We start from the raw sequence: 19554 nt of genomic DNA, 5'->3' as shown, positions 1-19554 counted from the left end.
AAAAGGCTTGTCTAACAGCAGAGTAAAGCAGTGAAAATATTCTAAATATTAGCATACACTTAAACTGATATTGATTGTTTTAGGTGGACATTTTTTTAAAGTGGCTAAAATACCTTTTGTTGCTGACCCTGTCCTCAGCACTACATTGCTTAGCTTCCATGCCGGTGCTCCTTTCTGCTCCTCCAAACTGGGGGTGTGCCGTCTGGCATCTACGGAATAAAATGCAGTAGCTGATACGCAGACTACCTCATAAAATCCTGCTTCAAATAATCCAAAGGTGGTAAATACAGCTGGATTTAGGCTTCATTAATGCAATGAATTCACATTTTATTACCACTACTAGATAGTCCATGGCTAAATAATGGGCTTTTCATACATAATCTTAAAGACACAAAACTGGAAATTAAAATGTAGGCATGTTATATATGAATGAAAAAAAAATGTTGCTGTACCACCAGACCTCAGAACAGCTTCTCTCCTCTGGCTGACTCTTAAATTCATCCTCACTCCACTGTGAAAAAAGTTGAATTTTTATGACTTATTTCTTATTCACCCATTTACTGTATATAAATGTTGTATATAATTCTGTTCTTGTAAGTAGCATAAAGGGACAACAGCCAACATCTGACTGTACAACCCTGTGTTTTAAACATAGATGAACCTTGTAACCTTGTTTTAACCTTGTAAAAATGGCCAGTTTGGGGAATATAATATGATATAGGTTGTTGTTTTAGGCATGGCTCAATAGTGCACACGTCTGATACCAATACCAATACCGCGACCTTGAGTATCTGCCAATACCAATACCAATCCAATACCTTTTACCCTATCATAAACACCTACACTGTCAATAATACATTTGTATGGATGCACTTGGCTTAAACCCGTCGTCTAAAAAACATCATCCTTAAAACTAAGGAAGAAATACATTATCACATATCACATAACATGACTCAGTTATGTAATACTGCAGCTCCTTTTTAGTTCAACTTTTTTTACACACAGAATTTTTAGCAGCATTTTGATTAGGCGACACCATTCAAACATTCAAAATTAAATGTAAATAAATTCCATAAATTGCGCTCAGCTGTTTTCCCCTTTTTTTCTTTTCTTTTTTTTTTTTTTTAATATAATAGTTTTTTTTAGAATAAGGTTCCAATTTGGGACTGCACTTTAAGACACAAAAATATAATCTGTGTCATGATGTAGTATAGTCTCTCAGCATGCAGATACAGTATTTGTCTCGCAGGTGATGCAGAGACCTAATTGCTGCCAGAATTTCAGGCCTTTCTTTTTTGCTGTGAAGCTGAGTAAATCTGTTTTAACTAGCAGGGAATATTTCTGGGATGCTGTTATTGGTCCAACCTCGTCAAAAGTTGTTAGACAAAAAAGTTCCTTTAACTTTCCCTGACTGAAGTTGAGGCAAAAAGGTATAATGCGATGGATGTCACACACACACACACACACACACACACACACACACACACACACACACACACACACACAGAAAACTGGTAAAGGAGAACAAAACAAATGAATAAAAAAGTCATTTGGAAAAAAGCTTTAGAAAAAGTCTCTGAAGTGTGTTTTCTCCCATGTGCCTCATTTATATTTACTCCCAGTGTTCAAAGTGCCTGTCAGTGTGTGTGTGAGAACAGGCAGAGCTGTCATTGGTTGACAAATGATGAACCGGAGCCAGATTACCATACAAGGAATCATCAGCATCAAGGCCGACTAACGGTTTTTCCCTCTGTATAGCATCCCTGACCTTCCACCTGTGTGTTATTTTGACAAGACTTTAAAGAAATGACACAAACAATATGCGTTTCACGCCCACACGCAGTGCACACACGAACACTGACACCCCCACACACGGCAAACGCTCACACAGTGGCACAGACACAAATGCTTACATATGCAGGAATCTAAAAATAGCTTAAGGTCAGGCATTAAAAATAGAGCGGGGAAAATAAAAGCAGGACTCGTTCGACTGAGTCTAAATGCTCTGACAGTCTGTCTTTCTGCATTTGGCTATTTGTGGCGGACGCAGGCAGGCAGACAGGCAGAGAGGGGAGAGGCGCTGGAGATGAAAAGACGGTGAGCAGCGAGTTGCACTGCAGTTCTGCTGCCTCTCCAGCTGGCTCCCCGGCTAATTAGAATGGGGGAGAGCGTGCGAGGAAGAAGAGGAGGAGGAGGAGGAGAGCAAGCATGAAGCCCACACCATTTTCAGCTGTACATGCTCCTGTGGTCAGAAATGCAGCTCTCTGCTTCTCCCCGCTCGCCCTTCAAAATTCAGCTGTCTGGATAATCAGATGTGGCGTGTTGGGTAATGGACCCCTCTTTAGCTTATGGAACATTTTGGGCCATTTACCGGGCAGAGCGGAGGAGCTTTCGCCTGGATTCTGTATCCGAGCTGAGCTCTGTTCCCTCCGGCTGCTTCACTGACCCAGTGTAATACACTGAACTGTGAACATACGAAGGATAAAAGGTCAATTGTTCAGAAATAATTAGACACAGGCAGTAATTTAAACACAGGGGGCGAGAAAGACTCACTCAGCAGCAGGAGTGGAGGAACTGTTCACATCTAGGAAAACTGTGGAAAGAAGTTATGTTAACATTTAGTGTTTTTATCTTGTGTTTAGTTTAATGCACAACACCTGGCGTGTGTTACATCATATTTACTTTATTATAATTAATTTTCATTGTTGTCTTTGTGTGTTCATGATCCATGCAAGATTTAAAAGTCCAGTATGTACAATTTAGGGGTTCTATTGGCCAAATATCAAGGAATGAAGGTATTTTTTTAATCACTATAAAACACAAGGTTGCACATTGAAAAGAAAGCTGCATGGTCTGAATAAAATATAGTATTCATAACTATATTTCCATTACTGTATAATCACCTGAAAATAAGAACTGTTGTGTTTTTATTACCTTTGAATGAGAAGTTGTTTCTACAGTAGCCCAGTAAGGACAAATCAAACACTGGCTCTAGATTGGGCCTTTCATGAGTTTCGTGCTCACTGGGTGAAGTAAGCGGTATTCAGGTGGCTGCAGCCTACAACCTCACCGCTAGATGCCAATAAATTCGATACTCAGGTTCATTAATTTTAATAACTTCACAAGCTCCTGGATAGTTTAATCTACAATGATGCATCATTATATGATAATTATTTATCAAAAATATCATTGTCTTAATATTTTGTGAAAGCACCAAGACCTTTTTCATAGTGGACAAACTGACATCTCACTCACACACACACACACACACACACACACACACACACACACACACACACAACAACCAATACACCACCAGATGACGAAAGAGGTTTTGCTTGCTTGCTTCATGGCCAGCTGTCCTGTCCTGCATTTACTGTTTGTTTTGTCTGTACTGTCCTGTCAGTGTTCTGTCTTTTGTCTTGCAATTAATATTTTTTAAAAAAGATGATCATGTTTGTGTCTATAAAAATCTTAATTTGCATCTGCCCATATGCATTATTGTAAGTTATATGTTATATATACCGTATCTTAATGGGACCTTCCCAGTTAAATAAAGGATAAATAACATATCATAAAAACAACAATAATATTAAAAGTAACAACTAGAGAAGAAAGAACAATATTTGCCTCTGAAATGTATAAAATAGCCTAAAAATAACAAAGTTAAAGCAAGTCATGTCAGCATTCAGGATTTTTCTGCTCTTTGCTTGTCACTCACACACATCACTGTACTGTAAGAAGGAATCTCAGCTATGATTGTGTGTGCAAATGTCTTCTAAATACCCACACATCATGCCGCCTTTTTCCCAGTGCTTACCTCTGATCTTCACACACTGTTTTTTTCTGTCTCTTTTCCACAGGAACCTTGGGAAGTCAGGCCTACGTGTTTCCTGCCTCGGGTTAGGTGAGTTGGTTTGAAGGCTGGAAAATATTCATCTCTGTTTCAAACCCTTCAAACAAAAACAAACGTCTCTGTCTCTGCTCTCATTCAGGCACCTGGGTGACATTTGGATCACAGATCTCTGATGAGGTGAGAGTTCTGTTGTCTCTCTCGCTGTTTGTGTGAGAAGTTGATTCCTGAGCACGTTCACTCGTATTGCTTTTGTGGAAAACGCTCACTGCGCTGTGAGAGCAAATCTCGCAGTGTTTTCAATTATAGACATGTTTCAAAATCCCACCGACCTGATACCTGGAAACTATAGTAGCATGGTGAGATATTAGATATTACAGCTGCTGTGTTATCCTCCCTGCATAGTGCCCTTCACGGACGACCTCTGGGTAATTGGAATTTATCCACCGTCTCCCTCTCTCAGTCTCAATTTTTGTGTTCCCGCAGATGGCTGAGAACCTGATGGCCATAGCTTATGAGAACGGAGTGAACCTGTTTGACACGGCGGAGGTGTACGCCTCTGGAAGGTCAGACTTCACTTTACCTCCAAGCATAGATTAAAACTTTAGCTGCTGTTTTCCTTTGTTCAGAATGGTTCTTCATCAGTAACTTCTTTCTATATCATCAGTGAAGAATTACAGTACAGGCTGGGTCGCACTAACAATTAACTAACTAACTAACTAACTAACTAACTAACTAGTTTAAAATAAGAAAGATTCTCTCTTTAAATCTGAGTTCTTATTCTAAACTTACATTAAATCTATTTTTGTTGCACCATCCATCCAGTATTACTTGCATTTGAGGAGGTCTAACTTTTAAAGCTGCCTTTATTTGATTGATCTGGTATTTTTGAAGGAACAGGCTCAACCTAATTGAGTTTATGATGCGCCTCTTCTTTCTTTCACTCCAGTTGATTCGTTAAAACAGTCTGCTAGTTGCAGCCAGGTGTTTTCTTTTGTTCTTTACTGCGCTGTTGTCTGTTTTCTACTCTTCTATTATTTGGCCAACAGGTTTTTCTTAGAAATTAGAGCTTCTCTTCCAAGTCATCATGGGTAGGCTAGCCAGGCTAACTAACTTTCTAGCTAGCTAGCAAACAATGTTAGCTTGGTAGCAAATAATATAACTTTTTGTTAACTTCTTTGCTAGCAAGCAGACATGGGTAACCTGTGTGTTTCCCCTCATTGATTGATACAGTTCATCTGAAAGTAGATGAATCAACTTCTCAGCCTCATTTCAATGCCATGGATGAACTGAGTTTACTTGGATTTACACCCCACTCGGCCCCTGAATTAGAGTTGGGCGATATGTTAAAATTTTTCCAAACGATCATCGCCAGCCCATCCATTGGCGATTGGCGATATCATCATCGTCCCCCCTCCCACCTTGTCCCGTCCTCTTTTAAACAGAGAAATACAACCATACACCTTCTGAATTCAAGTTTCTCTCTTTTACCAAACTAAGACGACCTTAATTGGCTCATTTACTCCTCAGAAAACACACTTAATTCAAATTCCAGAGAAAAACATGTAAAACTCACCAAACGTGTCTTTGTTAATCTGTCCACTCTTCCAACAATCACCAGCTGTAGTTTGGTCAAAATAAATCCCTAATTCACTGCCTGAAAACAGTGTAAAGAGTCTGACTCTGCAGGCTGCTTTCCTCTCACTCGTCACCCAGCTCAGTGCACTCATGGTCGGCTGAGTGGGTGTGAACTGCGCCGCTGGATGAGAGCGTGGTGCAGAGCAGAGTCTGTCGCTCTGCAGACTGTTACATTAACAAAATAAAATGACAAATATCACCCTAAAAATTGGCCAAAAAAAGCAATTGGCGATGGATTCAGCCCATCGTCGATAGACAATACAGTCATCCAATCGCCCAACCCTACCCTGAATGTAATGTTTTGTTAAAGATATGACCTGCAACAGTATCCTAAAGGAAACAGTATATAGACTCATATACCATAATACCTTTTAATTATCACTCATGACAGACCTGCTGTATCTGCGGAGAGCCTGTCCTCTGCCTGTATTTCCATATTTTTTTCTGATTGTTTTGCTGTGTTCGGGACGTTTCATCAACATAAAACATTGTATTTTATGTCCTGATGATGAAATACAGAGCAGCCAAAAGTTAACAACGCCCCCAAGTCATGACAGCACTGAATTTCTTTCTTTCTTTCTTTCTTTCTTTCTTTCTTTCTTTCTTTCTTTCTTTCTTTCTTTCTTTCTTTCTTTCTTTCTTTCTTTCTTTCTTTATCTATCTTAATTTGGGTGAACAAGCATCTCCATATTGATTAAACTGTTTAATTTCGATTTACATCAATGAACTCTCATTTGAACTAATCAAAAATGAATCTTTGTTTGTGCAACCCAGTCTATGTACTCATGTTTCTTTAACATATGATATGTGTGTGCACATTTTCTGTATGATTTAATGTTGTTGTGCAGTGATCTGAAGTTAGCTTCAACCCATCACAATAAATGATGTGTTTCTCCACAGAGCGGAAATCACTCTAGGAAATATTATCAAGAAGAAAGGATGGAGGTGATCTTACTCATTTTTCCAAACTGACTCACATGCACGTGAAATGCTTTCTAAGTCTATAAAGTCATGAATTTATTTTCGAAATCATAATAATCCCTAATAATCCCTTGCTGTTCTGAAATGCCCTGTGTTTCTTCATGCTCTTATTACTGTTGGAACAGGCACACCAGTAAATTATCTCAAGGGAATGACATGCTTTTGAGACCAATCAGGAGCTTTAGCTTCAGTAGGACTATAAAAGGATAAAAATGTGAAAATAAACTCCAAGATCACAAAACATGTGGGGAATCCTTGAGATACTTTTAATGTGGAGGAAAATATTTGTATAAATAAAAGTCAACAGACGAAAGAAAGAAATACAATATTGGTCCAAATATATTTATAATATATGTAAGACTGCAGGCAAAGAGAAAGAAAACTTTGAATGTTATGTTATGTTCTGCTTACATACTGCACAGAGTATTTCCGGCTGATTCTCTTGTGTCTTTGCCAGGCGTTCAAGTTTTGTCATAACAACAAAGATCTACTGGGGAGGCCAGTAAGTACAACACTAAAAGACTATATGCTTTATTTTAATCAAAGCCCTTGTTTTCATTTATCAATTCAACAGGACATCATTAATATGTATTTTTATCACTTCACAGAGCAGAGACAGAGAGAGGACTCTCCAGAAAGCACATTATTGAAGGTAGAGTATAGCCCATTGTTTTTTTTCAGTCAAGTACCTGCAATTATTTGATAAAGAATCATAAGAAAACACATGAAGGTGCAGTACATATAATCCTACAGCTCAAATACAATAAAAAAACTGTCAAAAATCAGGAAAGCGGTCAGTTAGAGTTGTGTATTATTACTAAGTTTCTATTGATACATTTAAAGATTAATGTAGGTTCAAATTAGGGCTGGGTGATATGAACAAAGTTTTCATTTTTTTTTAACTTTTGACCAAATACCTCAATAATAACGTTTATTGATAATGCGGCAATATTGGAGGGACGATTAGTGATGCTTTCACAAATATGAACATGTTTATGACAATAAGATTTTTGATAAATAATCATCAGTAATGTGGATATGAAGACTAAATGGAATAAGGCAAATAATAAAACAGCCAGAAGAGTTCAGAAAATTACATGACTTTAGAGTAATGCAGCCTTTAAAATGAGGGAAAGACAACACTTTTACCATACCACCATATATCGATATGCAAAATCTAGACATCTAGTCTCATCACAATGTCAATATAATATCACAATATTGCACAGCCCTGTCTGGAGTATATGGTATTTTCATTGCATAAAATGTTTCCCAGAGTGCATTGGTTCAACCCCAGAAGAGACACTCAGCTGCAGTGATTCATTTGATGACCCTTAAATCTTTGAGCAATGTTTGTCTCGCTCAGTTAAAGCCGGTCCACGTTACACGTGACAGTAAATACATCAACATGCCTTAAAATCAAATGAATTACCGTTTCATAACTGCTAAAGAAAAAAAAAAAAACAAGTATGCTCCTTTGCATTAGTTCATGGTTGAGAAGATTCGTTAGTAGGAGATGAGGTGGAGACATGATTCGATTGAAGGTGAGAATGATGGAGGAAATGCAGATGACGTTGCGTGTTTCGGTGGATCAACATCAGCTAACTGAAGTCTGTCTCGTGTCCGGAACAAAAGGAAGACAAAAGTGAAGGGGTCAGATGAGTCAATGTAGAGATGAATCTTAATCAGTTCCCCCTCCCAAAAATAATCCTACAGAAAGCTCAGAGGCTATTTGCCTCGTATAGGGTCATTGTCTTTGTTTGTAAGTAGTCTGGCCTGGAGGAGACCATTGAGGAGTTGAATGGGCTGTTTGTCATGTGACTTTTGATTTGAGGACATTACATAATGGGTGAGCTACATGCTGGGACAGTGCTCATATTTGGACTTCATATTTCACATTTAACCTCATAGAAAAGCGATGAGTAGACTAGAAAAACAGGAGACTCTAGTAACCCTCTAATAACACACTTAGTTGGCAAAGTTAGCCTTCAGGGCTTTTTCTTGCTATTTAAACCCAATCCACGATCCCCCTCAAACCTACCCAAAGGGGGATTTCTGACAGAAGGCCTTGAAGCCTAACTTCTCCCAACAGCACTGTGTTGAGCAGAATCAGGAATCAAGTATTTCTTGGGAAAAATTTGACATGACTTGACTAGATCCCTACTGCACTGACTTGTTTTAGCCACGTGGCTCTATGCACAGCAGTGTTGTTCTGTTGGTTGGTCAGTCCACCACTTTGGTTAAAACTGAAATATCTTATCAACTATTAGATGGAGTTTTGTACAGACATTCATGGTTTGTAGATGATGTGTCCTAATAACTTTAAATTTTAATTTGTTAAAATTTAATAAGTAATTGAATTATTTGAATTACTTCATCAAAGTAATGTAACTTATTAAATTTGATTACTTTTTGATTACTCTTCAAACATATGTTTGTTTGGGCAATTATTGAATAGTCCCAAAAACAGAAATGTAACCCAAGCAGTGTAAACCTCACAAAATGATTTTATGTGACTAATTGCAGTTATATTAACTTACCTGTACATGTTTCCTCAGTGTCAACACCAAACAGAAAGAAACAAATGACCTCTACACTGTACAGACATGTTAGAGCCCTTTTATGAATTTGTAAGGAAGATATTGTTCAATTTCCATCACTGAAAGGTGTCCAACAACATGACCACCAGCCTTGATGTGGTCAGCTGGTTGCAGGCATGGCTAGAAACAATGTGCATTGATTTGATTGGCAAACGAAAGGCAGACGAAAGGTGGTGCAGATTCAAACAAGAGAAACAATGAAAATCAAAATTTGAGTGCATGCTGTCCAATGAATGCCTTCTGTCTAGACACAGAGATGGTATCCAGTGTTGTACAGAAACATACCACAGCAAAAAAAAAAAAAAAAAAATGCAAAGCAACATATGAATATTATATTCTACATAAGCTTTTTACTGAAAATAGTATATTCAGATGTAACCCCTTTGTAATCACCAACATTTTCATTACTAACTGCACTTTAATTGCATTTTTTTCTCAGTAATTGTAACAGATTACAACTACATTTATTTTGTAACTTAATTACATGTAACTAGTTTCTATCCAACACTGGTTACAAGACATGAGACTGAACAAACTGATGCTGATTAATCACTGACCACTGTTTATGACAGGTTTAAGAGGATCCTTATCAAGACTGCAGTTAGATTATGTGGACATCGTCTTTGCCAACAGAAATGATGTCAACAGTCCGATGGAAGGTCAGTTTGTTTGTGCAGATATCACAAAGATGGTGTGAATACTGTGTGTGCTTATATAAGAAAGCTGCAAACAACTACTTTAGTGCAATAAAATAAATGTAATTTAAATATGCTGTTCTTTACTGTGACTTGCAGAGATAGTACGGGCGATGACGTTCGTAATAAACCAGGGCATGGCCATGTACTGGGGAACCTCACGCTGGAGTGCCATGGAAATCATGGTGAATGTTGATCTCCCCTTCAGACATCCTCACTCTTTACACATTTAATGCTGTCGGCTTATGGTGTAAATATTGATCAGTAACCATGGCATTTCCTTTCTGTCTGTCTGGCACCAGGAGGCGTACTCAGTGGCACGCCAGTTCAACCTGATCCCACCTGTGTGTGAGCAGGCAGAGTATCACTATTTCCAGAGGGATAAAGTGGAGGTGCAGCTTCCTGAGCTCTACCACAAGATCGGTCAGACATCCTCAGTCTCAAAGCTCTATTTATCTTCATTTTACAGTTTAATGTTCATTTTGTTTTATTACAATGCCTATTCTTATTCTTCTCAGGTGTTGGAGCGATGACCTGGTCTCCACTTGCGTGTGGATTAATCACAGGGAAGTACAGCGATGGTGTACCAGAGTGCTCCAGAGCAGCAATGAAGGTCAGTTTGATTTGGCCAGCCTCCTCTGGGATTTCTCTCTGTGAAAATCAGCCTCAGTGTAATTCTCTGACTGATCAGTGAGGCATTGCTGTGTGAAATCAGTACTGTATCAATGCTTTTCTCCATGTTGCTCCTGCTGAAGGGGTACCAGTGGCTGAAGGAGCGGGTGAACAGCGAGGAGGGCCGCAGGCAGCTCGCTAAAATCAAGGAGCTCCATCTACTGGCAGACAGACTGGGCTGCACCGCTGCACAGTTAGCCATAGGTACGAGCCTGGCAGGAGACAGGACTGTACAGTGCAGACACACAGAGACTTTTTCTTTGTTTATTTTATTATTGTGTGGATGTAATTAAGATTGACCTGTTTAAATTTGCATTTTTGTAAAAATGCTTGTTTTGTGCTCATAAAACCATTGATTCAAAATGCTTTTTTCACACATAAGAGCGTGTGATTGATCATGAAAAGACAAAGTCAGAAAACTGATCTGAGCATGATTTAGTGCATGGTGCTCCTCTGACTGTGTGCAACCACTTTACTCCTGATCAATGAACTTATTGCTTGACTTTTTTCATCTTTGTGTTGAATCAATAGTTTTATAGTTTAGGAAGCATTATCTGTCCACCAAATCAACTCACTGCCACAACAGATGCAGACTTAATGTGCTTCAAAATAAAAATCAAAAATACATCATACATGGCAAAAACTTAAAAAAAAAAAACACGTAGGATCATAAGAAAGTGTTAAAAAACACAAGATAGGATAAAAAAAACATAAGAAGGTATTAGATTTATAAAAAATGAGATAACAAGAAAATTCTGGTTATCATTAAGAGACCTTTATGTGATGATCTGAGGGATCATCAAGATTTACTAATCAGATGTTTAATATGGATACATGTTTAATTAATTAAAACAGCGGCATGTGATCTGATTCCTGCAAATAATTAAAAAGTCAAATTTATCCACTTTCCTTGGTTATCACTGAGATGACTCAGTCTCACTGGTTTTCTCTCTGTTTTTTTTTACAGCCTGGTGTCTGCGCAGCGAGGGAGTCAGCTCAGTACTTCTGGGTGTTTCTACTACAGACCAGCTGCTTGAGAACCTGGGTGCCCTACGGGTAGATTTTTTTTTTTTTTTTTTTTTCTCTCCCACATCAATACATCAATAATAGACCTTTTTCGTGGTATTTCATGATATGAAATAGTAAAGGAACTAATTAAGGTCTCATTCCATTTAGTGTAGCAGAGCCTTTCTGCTGAGTCAACATGCACAATGGCAGCACTGTTTATCCTGAATGGAACAGAGCCTGAAAACTTTGTGTTTATCCTACTATTTCCTGTCAAAATGGCCATTGTCAAAGATGTCTATTTTGCCTGACATACTGAGCCACAGTTGTTTGAACCAATAGATATGCGTGCAATACAAAGTGTCAAAAGTGACAGATCACAATTTTAACTGATCGCTGTCCTTCATTCTTGCAGATTTTATCCCAAATGACCCCTCAAACCATTACTGAGATTGATGCCCTGCTGGGAAATAAGCCACACTCGAAGAAAGAGTTGCGCGCTTGAAGATGCAAATCTGAGTGACAGATGATGTTTCAAGAAGACAAGGAAGACAATGACATTGGGAAACATTGCTTTTTGCTCTGCTGTATACTCAACAACTTGCATGTCCTCAGCAACATTATGCTTCCAGTATGTGCGCATATCCATTTTGCGCAGTACATTGTATCATGTATGAAAAAAAAAAACAGAAGATCTCTCAATTGTGAAAAAAACAAGTCATATATTGCTCACTGCCGATTGTTCACAGACTAATTATTTCTACAGAGGGGGAAGCTGAAGAGATAGAAACCCAGAGAGGTTGAAAGATATTCAGCTGCTGTCGAAGCAGATTAGACTCTTGTTAATCAAATGTTCTAAAGTGGAGAAAAAAAAAAACAACCCACCTCTGTGCTTAAATGCAACTTAATTGCGTGAACGGTGCTTTCATTGGACATCTGAGTCTCCTCCCCTCGCAGCTGCCTGTTATTCTGTATGATGTTTAGTACCCAGCAGCCAGAGAGCCAAAGGTTAGTACTCATGTGTCTAGCCTAACATTTCCCATAGTGTGCATGTGACTGGTCTGCCACGCTCACTGCTTTACAGGGTTGGGAACAATGGCTTTCTTGTAGAGTTGTCACAGTGTCTGACTGTAAAAAGAAAAATCTAATCCAGTCTGGTATACCTTTAGAAAAAAAGAGGTCACATGCTTGTGAAAAACAGGCGAATTGATTTGCTAACACATTTTTACACACGCTGAAATAGCTATGGAATTTAAGCACACACTACTTGATCTAAATTAAAATGAAGGGATTATTGGCTTTTACATTAAAAGGACAGTTTGGATTATTTGAAGTGGGGCTGTATAAGATGCTTAACAATAGTCAGTCTGTTACCTCACTCCCCCACAGTTTGGAGAAGTAGAGAGGAGCACCAGCACAGAGGCTAAGCAATGATCTTAATTTAAAAAGGTCCAGCTAAAAATCAATATTATTTTAAGTGTTCACTATATTTAGAATATTTTCACTGCTTTAATCCGCTGTCAGACAGCCTGTCTGATGGGAAAATGTCGCTATACAAGCCAAATATCTCTCACTAAACCAACCAAACCGCAGAGGCGGAATCAGTCATTTTACCTCACAGAACAAGTGAGTTGCCGGTCGACCACTGCCTCAATCTGTGCATTTGTTTGTGTTAATGTGTGTTCAGTGTTTTAAAAAGATAGTTTGGATTCACTGAAGTGACGCAATAACACAAGCAAACTAATACATCAATGCAGCAATAGACCAGTAACTCACGTGTTCTGTGGGGTAAACCTGCTGATTTTGCAAGTGGAGTTTAGTTGCTTAGGAGAGAGGAGATATTTGGCTGATATAATGGCGGTTTCCTGACAGAAAAGGCTGTCTGATGGCATGGGTACACTTAAACTGATAGTGATATTTTCAGTGGGATATTTTTTAAGTGACTGAATGTGTTTTGTTCTGCAAACTGGGGGCATGTCAACCACAATCTACTGTCAATAATACACCGACTATCATCAAGTACCTCATACCGCCCCATATCAAATAATCCAAACTTTCCCTTTAAAGTGCATTATGTGAGTTATTGCATTTTATAATCAACCAATCAGGAATCAGTAGTGGGTGAAGATTTTGAAAGTAACTTTCCCAACCCTGCTGCTTTCTCAGCAGTCTTTTTGCCTCCTCTGTTTGTAAACTGTGCGCATGTCCCTTTAAGAGAGAATAGCCCAAACAGGGTGTAAATGTGGCATGGCTTTTATGGCTTATGTAGATTTGCAGTGCCCTTGTAAGCCATTTTTTTTACTCTGGCAGTTTGATCCAGGACCCGTGCTGGTGGGCACTCTTTGCTTTAAAGACTCTCTGCGGTCTGAAGACACGGCTGTGTGTGTCCATCTGACGTATAATCTTTGTATCGTCCTAAACTGTATCAATCAAAAGATGTTGGCGTCACCTTCAACGATGCCGTCCTTGCGAAGAGCATCATTGTTCCTAAATCTGAGGTTTTGAGGCAGTTGGACTATATGGAAAGGTCACTGAGCATCTGACACAAAGATTTGGACACACTGTGGTGAACTAGTAGTTTTCAAATGATAGGACATAAATGATAAGTCTGAGTTTATCAAATGTGATATTACTCTTGCCACAGGTCACTTGGGGTAAGATTTAGCAAATGTAACTCTTTTTTTGTGGAAGCCTAAAAATATAGCTTCTCTGCTCATTTCTCTGGGAGTTATTTCTCTCTCTGTATCATTTGTTCCCATGATTCTTGCACACATGCACACATTTTATATACCGTGCATTTCATGTCTGTTCCCTTTAGTTTTTTATTGATTTCAGTACTTTGTTATGTGACCGGGGGGATTTGTTCCTTGTGTGATTTCCCACGAAAACAGCAGTCATCTCCAGAGTGGGGCATGTTTTGATACATGAAGTTGTTTAGTTGGTACAAGGATACATTGTACTGTAAATAGGCACAGCTGTTTGACAGTGAGATAATGAGATAAAAAAGTTAAATATATGAATCATGAAGGAAATTCCTGAAGGAGCAGCTGGAACGTTGCTCCCCTCTGTGACTCTGTGATGATGTACAGTTCGACTGAGTGTAGCTTCCAGTGTACATAAGATACTTCAATCAAACCTTGAAAATGTAACTTTGCCTGCATAACTTATATTTTATTGTCTTGCAACAAAGAGAAACCAAAAGAGAGAAGAGACTACTCATGCTGAATGTATCATGTCTGTTGCTCAAACGTATCTAACGTAAAGCAGCCGAGCACGTAACGTGGTTTAAAGGCAGTTTCATTTTGTATTTTAACCTGTTACATAAAAACCCATAGGGCTTTTATGCAAACTTTCACACTTGTTTGGACAAAAAGTTTGTTTTTTTTAATATTGCTCTCTTCAACCCAACCAAACTCCACAAGCGAAATCTGTAAATTTGCCTCAGGGAACACAGGAGTTGCTGCTTTACATTGCCTTAATCTGTTAATTTGTTTGTGTTATTCTGTGACTTCGGTGAATCCGAACTAATCTTTTAAAACACCAAAGTCACACAATAACAAACTAACAGATCGAGGCTGCAGTAGTCCAGTAACATCTGTTACCTGTGTGGTAAAATTACTGATTTTGCTTGAGCGACAGAGAGCGATATTTGGCTTATTCAACAGTGGTGCTCATCGGAAAAAACTGTCTGATGGCAAGCTAAAGCACTGAAAACATTTGAAATATATTGTACTCTTAACTGATTTTTTTTAGGTGGTGAATATATGCAGTATATTTCTGTTACGTCTACATGTTCCCAGTACTACTGCTTCCCCAAACTGGGACTGCAATCTACCGTAGGCAAACACTGACTATTTATAAGTAACTCATTCAACAGCACTTCAAACAATCAGAATCATCCCTTATATATGAGCCGCACATAAATAACCAATCCCAATAAAAGACTAACTGGTTTATGAGCTATTACCCACAATCCAGTGAGTTGAGTCCCAGGATTATAATCTCGGCCTCCGTTCTAAAAAACCATGAGCTCCCATGATGGTTTTCAGCTTCGTTGTGTTCACTTCACTGAACAACATCCTGTTGATGGTCAAAACTGTAATAACACAACTAAGACCTTTTAATTCAACATTTTTATGCAGATAGAAAGTAAAACAAGCAGCGGCAGATTCTTAAGCTACAGCTTTTTTCCCACTGTGGGTTAACAGTCCCTGCAAAACAAACATAATGCATACTCCCAAACGTTATCATATATATATATATATATGTATGTATATTAATTATATTTGAGGTTTGGTAAGCAATGACTTGATTTACTAAATCAGATGTTGATCATTTATATGTAATGAAAAAATGTCTGCATTACAAGGAATACATAACAACCAAGACAGATGAAAACAACTTTAACATGCAAATAACTCTACCCTTCCAAGAGCCACCAGCCCATTCAGTATTTCCACTGCTTTAAAAAAAAATCAAGACAAGAACTCAGAGCAGAAACTAAGTGAACTCTCTCCTGTCATCCCCCCGCCAAACGTCTGGCAGTTCCTCACCTGTGGGCCCCAGGGTCATTCAAATGGATGGTACAACAGCAGTGTGACAGCCGCTTGTCCAGCACAGTCTGTGCTGCTAAAAGAGCAGAGCCCTGCTGGGACGAGACACACATGCTTACCACAAACAGAAAAACATCTGTGACGCCAACACGGCTGCCCTGTCTGTTGCTGCTGGACTGCCATCATGTCATCGGAGTGATAGATGAAACATATGTGTGTGAATTACAGCAAGCCACCCTCTGATGAAGAATATCATATGCGCTGGAGAACGTTGGATGTGTCACCGCCAACGCTGTCAGAGAAAAACAGGTTTCTCCACATGATTCATCCTTCCTGTGAAGAAGCTGGTTGAATAAGGTGATGAAAAACAGAAACTGAGGAAGGAGCCGGTCAGCAGATGATCACATTAGAGATTTACGAGCCCCCTCATCTAATAAAGTACACTTAATACCTTGTCTAGCTGTTGCTTTTCAGCGATTATATTAATGACCAGGCACAGCACCGAAGTCCCAAGAAGCCAGTAGCTGCTGTTGTTTACCCAAGGGCACAGATGTCAACTGAAATCCCCTTACAATCGCTGTCAGCAGAGCGTGAGTGCTTGTGCCATTTACTATATTTGAGTCTAAAGAATTCAATTCAATTTTCTCAATCAACATTAAAGCACTCTGAAAAACATGATTCATGTAGGGGAGAATGGGCACAATTGTAACATTTTTATATTGTCCTTAAGAACTCAGTCTGCTTGAAATACATGAGTCATATTTTGATGTAAGATGCATATATTGATTATACAACTGATATATTTTCACTAATAAAGACATGGTGCGGTGGCACAATGGTTAGCACTGCTGCCTAACAGCAAGAAAGTCCTGAGTTCAAATCCCCCAGCCGGCTGGGGGACCTTTCTGTATGGGGTTTTTCCTGGTACTCCAGCTTCCTCACAGTCCAAAAACATGCATTAAAATAGGTTAAGTGGTGCCTCTAAATTGTCAGTGAGTGTGAGTGGTTGTCTGTATCCATGTGTCAGCCCTGCGATGAACTGGTGACTTGTCCAGGGTGAACCCCACCTCTCACCCAATGTCAGCTGGGATAGGCTCCAGCTTCCCACAACCCTCGAGGATAAGCGGTTATGGACAATGAATGAATGAAAGACAAGACTATAATATTAAATTTAAAGCAAGAGTCAGGCAATTATATAACAGTGGTTGCTGGCAACTGTAACACTGAAAGAAATATGTCAAAGTAACCTACTGTGTCTCAAATAAAGGCAGACCTCAACGTAATCACATAACTGCTGTAGTATCTAATGTTTCTAAAGTTTTTTGAATATGGTTCAAATTCTTTGAGATGTCAGGCATCTTATGAATTAAAAAAAAGCTTCTATTTTTGCAGAAGACTAAGCAACTATTCACATGTTAACTGGCTTTAAATGTCCAGAGTAAGGGATCAATAGAGGACTTATCCAGCTGTAAATTACAAATATGAAAAAATGGGATTGTTTCATTTTCCACATTAAAAGATTTTTGTTTTACATGAATGATTGCGTAGATGAAACACCACATTATGTTGAAAGTGAGAACTTTCCAAGGAGAATATTCAAGTTCAAGCATATTCTTAACCTTGAAAACATAATACTTAAAGCTAAGCATTTTCCAAACTTTCAAAACTGTAAAAAATAAGGCTGGTGATGTTCTAACGAGGGTTGCCTCTGCAAGCCAACTCCATTGCACTGGGAGATGTGTTCCTTCATTTCCATGAACACGGGCACTGTGGTTAGCCCCACAAACACTGTCCTGCTGCTGTAAATATTCACTAGACGTGATATTAATCCACAGCTGAAAATAGTCCCCATTACAATTCAGCACCACTAACTTCTGATCCCCTTTAACAAAACCGCAACTGTGTTTCTGACCTGTTTTTTAAGATTTATGACGCCAGGAGATGCATGGAAATAAGGAACGTGTCCTTATTATTGTCAGTTTTGGTCTTTTCGTGGGATTTATTGGCAGCACAACAAAATTTCAATAATATTACCCTTGTCCTTTGAGCTTTTACTGAGGATGCAGCATTATTGTAGTGGCCTTGCTGAATGTATTGTTCCCAGAAACAGCCGTAAAGTTGCATTTGTGACATTTTTTTTATATTGCTACATTTTAATTTTTCCAGATATTCAAATGACATGTAAATCATGTCATGACACAGCTTAATTGCAGTTTATCAAAACTAACACTCCTGTAACAGTAGAAATATTATATATCATACCATTTGAAAAATACTCAATATCTACATCCCATCCTCAACTAAAATGCTCTTCCCTGTCCTTAATTCATCCCTGCTGTCTGCACATCTGCTGAATCACACTCAACTCCCCATAGATCGCTTAACAACAACAGCCTTTCACAACATTTCAGCATGCCCTAAGCCCCCTTTAGCTGCTGAGGGGATAAAATACTCCCCACAGTCGATAAAAGTGTTTTTTATAGCTGCTTTTAAAACCACACCCATACCCTATCTATTCTTTTAGCTCATACCCCTCTTTGATAGCTGATTATTGTTTAACTTGTTTTTTTAATTAGTTAGCCCAACAGTCAGTAATTAACAGCAATAATTACCATAATTACACTATAATCAGAAACAATTGTGGGCAAAATTGAACAAAAGATGAGTCGGGTGATCACAGGTTACTTTTATTTTCTACTAAAATACATGTTTCATGCAGGTTTTGTCACTTTCCACAACAGTCAACAAAAACACAATGAAACTAGTGTAGAACCACCTGAAGGCATTTTGCCTCACAACATTAGGCAAAGAAGGATGTTTAAATCCTTCAGTACAAGGTTTTTGTATGTGCAAATTTCTAGTGGTTTTATAAATAATTCATCTGCTCTTACATGCTGTTACATGCTTTCATTTAATAACCAACAACCAGCCAATCATATCTGGTCATAACGCTGCACTTAGGCCTAATTAATAATGCCAGGGAATAAAAAGGCTGTTAAGAAAATCATGCGGTAACACTTTATGGTATTTGTGCATGAATTATCATGAATTCATACATGACGTCGTGCATGAAAAAGCATGAACTCATTCATGTTGTACGTCATGAACTGTACTGTACAAGAATTAACAGTATCTCATGTATGGCTTTCTGCAAGAACTATACGATAATTAATGCAACAACTAAGGTATTTCAGTCATCGTGATTTATAAGTTTTTATTGATGTTCATATCTTCTTCACAGGTAAGTCTGCAGTTAATGTGACAGGGAAAAAAACTGACCAATCACAGCAGTGTTCATGTATTCTGTTGCATTACTAGTGTTGTAATCATGATTAACAAAACATTACTTTATGACTTCACTGTGTTTGTGCCCTTCAAATAAAATCAGCCCTTCTATATAATTAGACATCGTGGGTTTAGAATAAACACATACAAATACAAATAAGATCATCATTTTGGACTGCATTTCCATTATCAACAAGTAAGTTAAGAACAGAAATATGTAATAAATTTACTGCACTAAATCAAAAAATGATGATGATATGTCATCAGAGATT

General features: G+C 38.4%; 1 protein-coding gene across 2 annotated transcripts in view; it reads left to right on the top strand.

Annotated features, from left to right (window-relative positions):
• Nucleotides 1-12814, top strand: part of LOC146318902 (voltage-gated potassium channel subunit beta-2) — a 34245-nt gene extending 21431 nt beyond the window's left edge. For both annotated transcript variants that reach the window (XM_084731113.1, XM_084731112.1), the window contains exons 2-14: nt 3864-3907; nt 3996-4033; nt 4340-4419; nt 6392-6436; nt 6930-6974; nt 7081-7124; nt 9645-9731; nt 9867-9952; nt 10070-10190; nt 10286-10380; nt 10523-10643; nt 11407-11495; nt 11860-12814. In XM_084731113.1, coding sequence (XP_084587239.1) covers nt 3864-3907; nt 3996-4033; nt 4340-4419; nt 6392-6436; nt 6930-6974; nt 7081-7124; nt 9645-9731; nt 9867-9952; nt 10070-10190; nt 10286-10380; nt 10523-10643; nt 11407-11495; nt 11860-11949 — 985 coding nt within the window. In that variant the 3' untranslated portion in view covers nt 11950-12814. The remainder of the gene's footprint in view (nt 1-3863; nt 3908-3995; nt 4034-4339; nt 4420-6391; nt 6437-6929; nt 6975-7080; nt 7125-9644; nt 9732-9866; nt 9953-10069; nt 10191-10285; nt 10381-10522; nt 10644-11406; nt 11496-11859) is intronic.
• The last annotated feature ends 6740 nt before the right edge of the window (nt 12815-19554 follow it).

The sequence above is a fragment of the Lutjanus erythropterus genome, chromosome 11, assembly GCF_056507025.1.
Source record: "Lutjanus erythropterus isolate fLutEry1 chromosome 11, fLutEry1.hap2, whole genome shotgun sequence".
Lineage (NCBI taxonomy): Eukaryota > Metazoa > Chordata > Actinopteri > Lutjaniformes > Lutjanidae > Lutjanus > Lutjanus erythropterus.
This window is presented reverse-complemented; position numbering and strand designations above follow the sequence as displayed.